Source organism: Vombatus ursinus, unplaced genomic scaffold, assembly GCF_900497805.2.
Source record: "Vombatus ursinus unplaced genomic scaffold, bare-nosed wombat genome assembly UNPS02004422.1, whole genome shotgun sequence".
Lineage (NCBI taxonomy): Eukaryota > Metazoa > Chordata > Mammalia > Diprotodontia > Vombatidae > Vombatus > Vombatus ursinus.
This window is the reverse complement of record NW_020944200.1, coordinates 968,546-981,554: the sequence shown is the minus strand read 5'-3', so window position 1 is coordinate 981,554 and position 13,009 is coordinate 968,546. Positions and strand designations below refer to the sequence as shown.

Genomic DNA, 13,009 nt, shown 5'->3' with positions numbered 1-13,009 from the left:
AGGACAAAGCTTCCTTTTCTGTCTACTGAAAGTCCATGTGTCTCCCTCTGGGGTGGTCATCTGAAATTATCCAAATCTGTGTCCGTCAGCACTACAATCTAGCCAACACAAGATTTGCTCAAGCCTCAAGTGTGGGGAACTCAGAAGTCAGTCATATATAGGAACAGGCTGATGACTGGGATCTCTAATGGGTTTTGATACTTTTAGTTACTTCAGAATGACTGATAAAGTTGTTTAGAAAAATTTTCTCAGACTTATCAGAGGGTCTACATGTATTTATCACGTTTTTTTTTTTTAAGAATATGCACATTGTTTATATCCTAACACAAGGTGCTTATTGTTGGAAAATACCTTCTAGAAAAAAAAACAGCACAAGATGGCTCAATCACAAAATGGAGGTTTAAAACAAAATGGAATCAGTTACGCTAAACTGACGAAGTATCTTATTAGGGTAATAAAACCTATTCTCACCATATTATCAGTTATACTAAGTTGACAAACATTCCTGCTGTTTTATTGTTTATTTTATTATTTATTTATATAGTTATTCCTCAAATGAGAGGAGCCATAGCATGATGGATAAAGGGCTGGCCCCAGACTCAGGAAAACCTGGGTTCAAGTACTCCTTATACTTACCATGTGACCCTGTCAAATATGCCTAGCCTTCATTTGCCACCACAACCACAAACTCAGTAAGATTATAAGTCACATAATATTAAAACTGATTTTTCTATCTTCTTAGGATATTTAGAATTTAATTCCTAATAAAGATTGATTGAAGAGGGTGGGGGGGGAAGGGAAAAGTGCGTTTAAAATGGAGAAGAAGCAAGAAGGACACAATGGCTGGCTTCATCTATTTGAAGAGTTGTCATGTGGAGAAGAGAAGGGGGCAAAAATAAGTAATGGTTTAACATTGCCAAAAAGATTTTAACCTTATATGAAAAAAAAAACCAACTCCATAATAATTGAACCTGTCTAAAACTAGAGTGTGTTGCCTAGAAAGGAACTGAGTTCCTCATCAGTGAGGGGAGGAAGGTTTCAAATAGAAGCTAGATGTCTACTATCAAGCACTTGATTCTAAATGTACAAAAGAGAGAAAAGTCGCTTTTTGCCTGACTATATTGTATGCCACCTAGAATTATCCTTCTTTATTCTTTATGGTAACAAGTAATATTGAATAGTTATCACATATATTACTAATCTTGTTACAGTCTCATTAAATACCACCTCTGCATTGTTTGTGAGTAATGTGCATACTGTGTTCAACCACAAATAATTTACTAGATTTCAGTACTTGGCTCACTTTAAGAAACCACTGAGTTCACTGGATAGGACTAGACCTGTGATGTCATTGATATGATGAACTCCTATTCTTTCTACAAATGCTGGTTGAAATCTTTTTTATATTCTTAGAGATATCTGGATAATATCACTATCTTAAATGATGTCTTAGAGACTATTCCAAGATATCCTAGTCAAAAAATGGAGAGTAGTCTAATCTTTCAGTCACCCCAAAAGAAGAGCTAAAAACCACACACGACAAAAACAACTAATATTTAAAATGAAAAGAACAAAGCACTGATAAAATTAAAAATATCTTAGGACAATTGAATCAGATAAAGTATCAGGAGGAACACAGATGGCAAAAGAAATCATGCAAACTATCTTGAGACAGCCTCGAATGGCTAATGGAAATTTTTTTTTTTAAGTAAGCAAAAATTAGAAATGTTAGGAAAAATTAGAACACAAAATGACTGCTTGGAAAAAGTTACAAAGGAGGAATTCAAACAGAATAAAAAGATTTTAAAATGAGAGGAAACAATGAAAATATTATCACTGCAAAGAATACAAAAGAAAATTTCAAAAATTCACATCAACAACAAACAGTTACAAAATGAAGTGTTTACTATGCAGAACAGATGGAAATGCAGGCTCAAACAATGCAGTGAATTTTCTAAACTATTGGAAAAAACAGATCCAACTGAGAGGCTCTCAGATCTCAAGATTGCTGACATCCCAATGAAATTAGAAAAATCACAATCTATATATATATATAGAATAAAACATTTTCCAAATTAAGATGCATGAGCCATGAGACCAATAATATCTATTCAGAAAAACTCAGTGTTTTCTATGGAGAAAAATATGGACATTGGGAAATGAACAGGCTAAAATATTTGCAAAGAAATACATATGTCAAGGAGATCTTCAAACACCTAGAAGTTGCTAATTTTAAAAAATCCTAAATTAATTGTATTTACTTATTCACTAAGACCTTCAAAAGGTAGTCTAATCACTAAGAACTTCATGAAGGTGTTTCAGAAAAAAAAAATGAGGGAAAAAAAGTCAAGAGGAGAAGTCAAAGTAGGTAGGATAATATGAAAGTGAAGCTCTTATTTTTGCAAGGGGAAGTCCAATTTAAAGTAACCTGCCTATTTATTAGCATATGGGGGAGGAACTTGTTGTTCAGTTTGAATTAATACTAGAAATGATAAGAATAAGAAAATTTTTATTCCCTTTATATTAAAGGACTGAAGAAAAACATTTAACAAGTGCAATACTAAATGTAAATGTACCCCAAAGAGTAACAGAATGGATTAAAAAGCCCAATCTAATAATAAGGTAGTCATAGGGAAAACATTAAATCTATTATTATTTAAGTATTAAGTATTAAAAATAAAAAACTAAAGGAAATAGCTCATAATTTGAAAATAACTTCTAGGAAAATAGGAAAGTAGTCTGGCAGGATTTAGGCATAGACCAGTATCTTATACTATATTCCACAGTAAATTTGAAATGGATATGTGACCTATATAATAGTGCATACATAATATACACTAATACTATATAATATAGTATAATATAAATATAAATATAATAATATTATAATATATAAACTATTAGAAGGAAAGTAGATCATGTGACTTTCCTAAGTACAGGCAGAGGCTCAACTCAATCAAATAAGGGATTGGTGCAATTACAAAAGATAAAATAGATCATTTTGATTACATGAAATTGAAAATCTTTTGCACCAATAAAAGTAATATATAAAAAGGGAAATCATCAACTGGGAAAAATGTTATCAAATATCTCTGATAAGGGTTTGGTATTCAATATACAGAGACAGCTAAAAGAAATTTATAAAACCAAAAGCCATTCCCAATAGAGAAGTCATCAACAGATTTGAACAAATAATTCTCCATAGAACTGTCTCCAAAAAAAAACTATTTATAACCATATGAAAGAATATGCCACATCACTAATAATAAGAGAAATGCTCATCAAAATAACTGAGATTTCATGTCATACCCAATAAACTGATAAAGACTACAAAACATAAGAATAGCTAACACTGAAGGAGTCATAGAAAGACAGGCACACTACTGCTTTGTTGGTGTGGTTGTGAATTATTAGAAAAAAATAATAAATCTGGAAAGCAATTTGGAATTATACAAATAAAGTGATCAAAATGTCCATAAACTTTGACCCACAGATTGTACTGCTAGACATATGCTGGTCATTGACAGAAGGAAAGGTTTTATATATATACAAACACACACGCATACATACATACATATATATCAATATATTAACAGTAACAATTTTCATGATGGTAAATACCTGGAAAACAGTAGATGTCCATCAATTGGGGAACAACTAAAACAAATTGTGGTACATGAATACACAATATTACCATTCTATAAGAAAGGATAAAATTACTAAATACAGAGAAGCACAAAAAAGGCTTACATGAACTGATGCAAAGTGAAATAATCAGAGACAGGAAAATAACATATGCAATCACTACACAACAATGTAAGTGGAAAGTACCATCATTCTATCACAAAAAGTAGACTAATAAATATACTACGGTATATATAGGGCCTTTCTTCCTATCTATAACTTCTTAGGAGTACCCAGTAGTGGGATCCCTGTTTCAAAGAATATGAAGAGTTTAGTAATTTTCTTTTATGATTCCAGACATTTTTTCCAGAATGGTTGGAGCAATTTACAGCTCCACCAGCAGTGTATTAATGTACTTTCTTCCCACAACTATTCCAATATTGATGATTTTTCCTTTTTGTCACATTTGCTGGATGTGAGTTTAAAATCATAGTTGTTTTAGTTTGTGCTCCTTTTTTTTTTTTTTTTTTGGTGATTTGAAGCAGTCTTTCATATAGTTCCTAAGAGTTCACAATACTTCTTTTGAAAACTGTTCACATCCCTCAACTACTAAACTACTAGGGCATTGCTTTTGGTCTCATATATTTTGGGTTTTACATACATACATATATATATATATACACATATATATATATATATATGCACGTACACACATACATATATACACACACCATTTGCATATATGTGTGTATATAAGTGTAAATGTGTATATATGTATGCAAATACATATATATACACATACATATATATCAGACTCTTATTAAAAATATTTGATGCCATTTCTCCCCAGTTGGCAGTTTCACTTCTTATCTAGTTGTATTATTTTTTTTTGTAAGAGCTTGCTAATTTTATGTGCTCAAAATTGTCCATTTTCTATTTTATGATCTCTGTCACTTTTTAGGATTTCTTTTAGGAATTCTACTTGCCTTAGTTGTGAAAGTCACCATCTTCTGGTATCCTTTGGTATTTTCTGTGATCTTTTTATGTTTCGTTTGTGTATGCACTGGGAGCTAATTGTGGCATATATTGTAAGACATTAGTCCAAATCTATTTTCTGCAAAACTCCTTTTCAATTTTCCCCAAAAGCTCTTGCAAACAAGGAGGCCTTCCCCAGGTAAGTTAAAGTTTGAGGTTTGTCAAACACTGAGCTGTTATGGTCAATTGCTTCTTCCTTGTTCTACTGATTTCTTTATTTTTAACCAATACCAAATAGCTTGGATAATTATTGCTCTTCAGTATAATTTGAGGTCAGGAAATGCTATATACCCTTGATTTCTAATTTTTTCATTATTCCCCTTGAGATTCTAGACCTTTTGTTCTCAGAAATGAATGCTTTTGTTATTTTGTTTAGTTCAAGTAAAGCATCCCCTTGGTAGTTTGATTGGTATAGCACTAAATCAGTGAATTAATTTAAGCAGCATTGACATTTTTATTATATTGGCACAGCCAAGACATGAGTAATGAATATCCCTTCCAATTATTTGTCTTCTTCTAATTCTCTAAAGAGTATATAGTAATTGTATTTCCACAAGTGAACTATAGCTTGGTAGGTTTATTCACAGTTACTATATTCTTTTTGTAGTAATTTTGCATGAAACTTCTATTTCTATTATTTCCTCCTTTTTGTTTTACTATAAAATGTTTACAATTATTGAACATTTATTATGTATTCTGCTACTTTAATGATATTAATTGTCTCAATTATTTTTTAAGTAAGTCTGTCATGTATCTGCAAATATGGGTAATTTTGTTGCCTTTTTGCCAATTACACCTTAAGCTTCTTTCTCTTGTCTTATTGCTAATGTATGATTTCTATAATTATTGCAAATAATAATAGGGAAAAGAGGATACTTGCTTTTTCTCTGCATTAAATGAGTAAATTTAGAGCACTTCTCGTTTGCAGAGGGAAGGAGCAGATTATGGAATAATAAGAGAATGTAATAATTATTACATTCATATATAATATATCATATGTATAGATGATATATATAACATATATGTTGTACATACATAACATATATCATATCCATGCAATAATACATGGAATGTAAAAAGATTAAGGAATTGTGAAATTAAAGAGTTTGAGGGTACATTGGCATGGATACTGTAAGTCTCCTAAACAAGGACAGAATTTGAGAAGGAAAGGAACATGGTTAACCAGGTTTTAAACTCTGTAAGAAAGGAGGGAGAATGATCTGGAGGTTAGTATTCATCCACCATCATCATCTGGATTAGATGGAAAATATTGATATTGTGAATTTCAAGAAAAAGATGGCTGAATTATGGTGGTAAAGGGAGAGCTAAGAAGTAGCAGTTGGGGTAAAGAGTATTATTAACTCCTCCTTCAGGACAAGTGTGTCAGGAGACTGTGGGTAAAGCCAGTGGTAGAGAGGCCAGGGATTTAACGTCTTCAGAGGAAAACCAGGTTTCATTTAGGGCTAAGTAGATGGAAGAGGTGTGAGAGAAAGAGATCTAGGATTAAACAAACTTTGTTCACTATGGAACAGAAATTCCAGAGGGCCCAGTAAAAGGGGTGAACAAGTTTGAAGTTTAATTTGGGCAAGATAAAGTTGAGGAAGATGGAGATGAAAGAATAGAATGTGGGGATCTTATTTAGACAGTTATTGTATACAAGGATAGGGAGTGAACTATAAGGTTGGAAATTGTTAATGACAGGAGTAGTAATAAGTGGTGGATGAAAAACAAAGCTCATAGTGTACAAGGTATGCATGGACCATAGATACAAGGATTTATTTATTCCCTCTTGTTTACTTGTCCTGTGAGGCAAGAGAAGAGGGGCAGTGATACAGGAACCCTCCATACCCCTAGGGAATTGTGCCCTGAATGCTGAATGTGTGTGTGTGTGTGGTCAGTCAATAAGCATTTATTAAGAACCTATTATGTACCAGGTGTTGCTGTTGTTAGAATGAAGGAACAACAACAACCAGGAATTATGCTAAGTCCTGGGAATACAAAGAAAGGGAAGAAGGGGAAAAATAGTTCCTGACTCCTGGACTAGCTTTGTATGCTGTTACTTCCCAGACTAATCCATGTGTAGTGTTCCCTCTTGTTCTTGTCATTATCCCACTTTAGGTGGAGCTTTGGCTACTGGTTAGAAGCAAGAGAAAATAGACATGCAGAAGTGAGATAATATTTAATATAATACAATGCAATAAAAATTTATTAAGTACTCACTATATACCAGGCACTGTACTAAGTACTGGGGGTATAATAAGAAAAAGAGAGATAGTCTTTGCTCTTGAGGATCTCATAATCTAATGAGAAGACAATATACAAAAGGAAGCTGAAAAAGGAGGGGAGCACCAGAGGTACCGAGTGGAGGAAGTGGGGCATTATGATGGCAGAGCCAAAACCAAGTACTGCCTATGAGAAATGAAGAGATGGCTGGGAATTTTGAGCCCTCTATAATGGGAGGCTTTGAAAGGAGTTTTTGCTCCACCCTCCAGCCCTCCAGTCAGAGGAGTAGAGACAGCTTTGGGTACTGATGAAGTACAAGTACCAAAAATGAAGCAATCTTCAAGATGATGGGTTTCCTGGTGATGAGCTTATCTTGGGGTGGGGATGGTAAAGGGAATTTTGACAGAGTTGAAACCAAGCATAATGAATAGCTGGTGGGAAGTGAAGGAATTGTGACAAGGGAGAGGTGCTAAAGACAAGTGTTTGGAGACTGAGAGGAAATGGGACAAACCACTCCGCCATCAACACCTCAACAGTTTTTTCTCCACATTTTTCTTTCTCTTTCCTATACCCCTGACCCGTGAGCAGCCAGAAAAAGAAGCAGTAAGGAGTTTTCTGACAGCAACAGGAAAACAAAGTATCAGAGGCAACTAGGTGGTGCAGGATAGAACATTGGACTTGGAGTCCAGAAAACCGGAGTTAAAATCCATCCTCAGGCACTGTGCGGCCCTGAGCAAGTCACTTAACTTCTGTCTACCTTGGTTTCCATAAAATGGGGATAAAAAGAGCACCTACCTGACAAGGCTGTTGTGATAATACTATGGTAATATTTATAAGGGAGATATTTATATAGCACAGTGCCTAACACATAGTAAGCATTTAGCTATTCCTTCCACCCCATGCTCTATGCCATTAACAAAAACTGAAATCCAGATACGAATCATTCATCTAAAACCTGGTCTTAATATAAATGTGTCAACTATCAGTTAGCAGGTGGTGTTGTTTCCTAAACTCCACTTTACTAGTGCACATTAAGTTGATGTGGGAAACTAAAAAACAAGGCTGTACCTTTCTTAGAACTGCTGTGTTCTGAATATTCTATGTACTGTGTGAAGGGCAGCATGTAGCTATGAGGTGATCATTTTATTATACATTGTTTTGTTGCTTTTATTGTTCCTCTGCTAAGAACAAAACATGGTATGTTAAGCATGTTATTTTTCTCTGTTTCGGTGAAGAAGCAATTACATTAGAACAAGGTTATACGACCATCTGGCTAGGGCTCAGTGAAATATAGTAAAATCAGGGAATAAGTGGGAATTTTCTAATAGAATGAGGAATCAGATTTTAGTCTGATTGGGCAGATCTACATTAGCCACACCCATTATAACAACTTGGCACAGTCACAAAGAGAGAGGCATGGTTAGGGAGGGTCAAGTATATATAGAAAGTTATTTATCTTATAAGAACCATAGAGAAGTCAGCACTTTCCCACACTTCTGCTAAGGGGGGTTCAGTTCCATAATTACTATATCAGGAATCATTAAACTGAAGTCTATGAACTTACTTTTTTTAATTTATAATTGTATTTCAATACAATTAGCGTCCTTCTTAATGCCATATATTTTATTTTATGCATTTAAAAACATTATTCTGTCCATAAGTTTCATCAGATTGTCAAAGGGGTCCATGACACGCAAAAAAGTTTAAGAACCCCTGTTCCAGAGTAAGTATAGTAAGGCCTTTTTGTGGAACAGAATCAGGTTAGTGGCTAACAATGCCACCCGGTGGTTAAACTTGCTAATTTGCTAATAAGAAGGGAAAAGACGACTACTCCCAAGTAACAAATATGCAGGGTGAGGTTTCTAAGTCTCCTTCTTATGGTTGTTTGTCCTTCCTTCTGGAAGAAGGCCGATGACATCATGAGGGTGATGTCTTGACTTGTAAATGAATTGGATTTAAGTGAGGCAGAGCTGTACAAATTCATCAGTCTCACTCTCTTCTCCAGAGTCATTAGAGTCCAGTGGCAAGACAAGAGTCAAGACAACTGGCGATGACCCAGGGATGCAGTGAGTTTCCCTTGCCTTTTTAAATTAAGGTCTTTCCAGGTCTCAGTTTGTCTGAGGCAATACCCATTCGATGACTAAGGGCTAAGTAAGAATTGAGATAAAATATGGCTTAGTATGCCATCACAAAAATATCACTCTGGAAGAGGAAGACCTCAGAGTTTCTGGCCAGAACAGAAAAAATAAATTGCTATTTGCACTTAAAACCAAATAATGTCACAAAAACTTGGGCTGGCGCCTATTATTGGCCATTCCATGAAAGCCAGAGTGATTTGGGTTTTAGAGAGGGACCACATATGGCAAGAGGGATGGGAAAGAGGAGAAGAAACAGCAGCATTCTTGAACTGGAACTAGCAGTTTGGATTCCCAGAGGGCTGCTACTACTCACAGACTTGCTCATCAAGAGGACCAAAAACATCACAAGAATGATGTCTTGACTTTTGAGTGAATTCAATTTAAGTGAGCCAGAGCTATGCAAAGTCATCAGCCTCACTCTTTCCTCCAGAGTCATCACAGTCCAGTGGCAAGGCAAGGCAAGAGTCAAGATGACTGGCAGTGGCCCAGCAATTTCTAAGTCAGTCAAGAAAGAAAGATAAAAGTTTGATAGGTCATGGGGGAAGGGGAGTGGAAGACTTTGGTAACAGGTTTTGCAGCGAGGCGGTGCAGTGGATAAGTCTTGGCCTGGTGTCAGGAAGATTCATATTCCTGAGTTCAAATCTGGCCTTAGACACTTAATAGCTATGTGACCCTGGGCAAGTCACTTCATGATTTGCCTCAGTTCCTCCTCTATAAAATGAGCTGGAAATTGCAAACCACTCCAGTATCTCTGCCAAGAAAATCCCAAATAGGGTCATGAAAAGTTGGACATGATGAAAATGACTAAACAATAACAATCTGCCTCACTGACTTGTCAAATCTTATAAGCTAGACTCTATTTTGCAAACAGTAGGGAAATAAGCATGTATAAGCAATAACATGCAGTCATGTTTTAGTGCTGTTGTTCACTTTATTTCTTTTTTATATAGCATGAAAAAGAAAACAAATATTTCTCCTGTCATATGAAAAATCCAAATACCCAAACACAAAATTATTTAATGGAAACAAAAAGTAAATTTGACTTTTTTCAAATAGAAAAGTGATACAGACAACACTAAATATGGCAAAAATCAAAGTTAAAAAATTCTTTGCATTTCATTATTTTAAGTTATTAATGGCAACAGAGGTAAGAATTTTTTAAAAGTTATTTGTATCACAAAAGTAGTTTTGTTCTTTCTGTAAAGAGCATGCTTTTTCTACCTAGGGAGGGTCAAAGTGGTTTGAAAATAATCCCTCCCCCCAGCTCATTCCAAGTGATGCTGTTCAGCTTACGTTGCAACTTGAGTCACACAGAGGGAAAAAAAATCTTATCTTGTAGAGGAAAGGGGCTTTAAAAAGTGTTTGGGTTTTTTGCAACTGTTGGACATGAATGAGATCTGATATCATTCTGCTTGAAGATAGCTTCATCCAGATCCAGCTCTTTGCCATTAATTTTCACATCCATGCATCCATTGAAAAAGACATTCACCAGTGTAGCATTAACAGGAACATCTGCACAAACAAAATATTAGATCATCACGACTTGTAGAATCTTATTTATTTTCCAGATTAGTAAAGAACATTCAAACTTCCCATTTCCAAATCAGCTGCTCATCCTCAAGGAAAAATCAACAATTCTGCATAAAATATATTCATTAATTATATAAACGTTATCTTCTCTATCCACACATGTCAGATTTAGAGTAGAAAAGCAGCATGCATTTCTCTGAGGTTTTCTTTCCTACCAATTAAATTCTTTAAAAGTAGGGAAGCAGTCAATCAATGTAATACTTTAATTTGAAAACCAAAATGTGGAAGACTTTAGAAATATGTGAAAATCACTGTTCTTTTTATGATTGGGGAAAAACAGATTTGCCAATTTCCCTGAAGCTACATTTTCTTGCTGCCTAAGTTCACATTAAGAATTTGGTTACAAAAAAAGAAAAAAATCTATCATCCTCTTGAGGACAAATAGTTCTTCTGCAATGACTCTTAGGGCTAATTTGAAGAGTCTTTTTCTCAATCTTTTATCTTCTTCACTTTTTTTCTGTGTCATCAACAAATGCAGTATTGAGATATTCAGGGCTCCCTCAAGGTTCACTTTTTCTTTTTAAATAATCTCCTATTGCTTTCTCTTTTGGCATCCTGACTACATCATTCTCACAGTGAATATTTTCTGTTTCTCTTCATATTCTTATACCCTGTTTCTGAGATGAACTTTTCTGCAGCTATAATTTGTTCTGCCAAATATAATTTAGCTAAAATCCAGTTCTGACACAACTCCTGCCACAGAAGTGGAGAAGCTCCACATTTTTCTATCAAATTTCTTGGCCTAAAGGACATCTTGGACTTAACTAAGAAAAGACATAGCTCATATTTATCTCTACCTAAACCCTGCCATTGTCAAATTACTTGATCATCAAACCACTGTTGGCATTTCAAAGGACTTCAGAGTCATCTTCATTTTTTCTAATCTTTAAGTCCCTGAAACCATTTATAGCCAGTTCTTCACATACCATTTAGATAACTAACATACATATACACACATTTATATCTGACCCATGCCAAACAAATCAATCAATCAATAAACATTTATTAAGCATGTAAGTGCTAGAGATACAAAAAGAGGCAAAAGACATTCCCTGCCCTCAAGGAGCATACAATCTAATGGGGGAGATAATAGGCAAACAAATATATACAAAGCAAGCTATATACAGGACAAATAGGAAAAAAAAATTTAACGAACAGAGGGAAAGCACTAGAAGTGAGAAGGGTTGGGGAAAGCTTCCTATATAAGATGGGATTTTAGTTAGGACTTAAAAGAAGTTAAAGAGGTCAGTAGCTGGAGTGAAGGTGGGAAACAATGCAAGGGGGACAAGCCAGACAGAAAGCCCAGAGGACATGGATGGAGTGTATTGTGTTTTAGCCTAAGTGCTCAATGCTTCCCATTTCTTAGTGTCTCTTTGCTTTGTTTCTTTCACCCAACACTGCTTGAAGTAGTTATTCCTAGATGTTGCACAGAAAATCTGGAGCTCATATTGGTAGATCTCAATATTTTTATGTAATTATGAGTCAGGGTGGTTGAATCATATGGTTAGGAGGCCAGTTATGAAGTCAGAACGACCTGGGTTCAAGCCCTGACTCTTGACTCATACTATCTTTGTGAACAAAGGTAAATCACTTAACCTCACAGTGCTCCAGACAACTTTATAAGACTAAATTATTGATGAGTTGATGATCTTCATCCATGGAAAGAGCTTATGCACTGAGAGCTTTTTACATGAATTGTGATAAGATTAGAGTCACAAATTAGCTACCACAACTCACTGCTGACACATATTGAGTTTGAAGTCCACTAAAACCACTAGATCTTTTTCAGAGGATCTTTTGTCTATCCATGTCTTCCTCATCTTATATTTGTGGAGTTTATATTCAGCCCAACGTTCTAGCCCATGAAGCTTCTTTTGGATTTTGACACTGTCATGCAGTGGTTTAGCTCTCCCTCCCAGCTCTGAGAGGTACTTGATATGGTGATCACTAAATAATCACAAAAAAAGTGAAATTGAATATACCTTAATAGGTAGGAAGCAAATGATTTCTGATGTAGAAGTCAATTCTGAATCAAAATTTTTATACCATTAACATTATAGCAGAGATCAAACAAACACAAAATTGTATATATAAAAATATATATAATTTATATATATAAAATATAAATGAAAAGATATAGTATTTAATCAAAACAATCCATGGTGACCTATTTAAACAATCTGAAATTGACTATCATCAACTTTAAGTTTTAACATTTAATTGGTTGAAAATTAAAGTAAAACAACTGCCACAATGAGGAAACCAAGAGTCCAGAAACTACCTCAGCCAAAAAACACTTGATCTTCTTGTTAAGCGGAGAGATAGTGCAGCCAACAGCAGCACCAGTTTATAATAAAATTAATTTCCAAAATCTTCAAGTAGAGAATGGTGAAAGATTA

General features: G+C 34.7%; 1 protein-coding gene across 2 annotated transcripts in view; it reads right to left on the bottom strand.

The window, feature by feature from the left end:
- Positions 1–9,958: 9,958 nt before the first annotated feature.
- Positions 9,959–13,009, bottom strand: part of PROS1 (protein S) — a 112,111-nt gene continuing 109,060 nt past the window's right edge. The window contains exon 16 of one of the 2 annotated variants that reach the window (XM_027835847.1): positions 9,959–10,532. In XM_027835847.1, coding sequence (XP_027691648.1) covers positions 10,372–10,532 — 161 coding nt within the window. In that variant the 3' untranslated portion in view covers positions 9,959–10,371. The remainder of the gene's footprint in view (positions 10,533–13,009) is intronic. The other variant, XM_027835856.1, reaches the window with a different exon arrangement.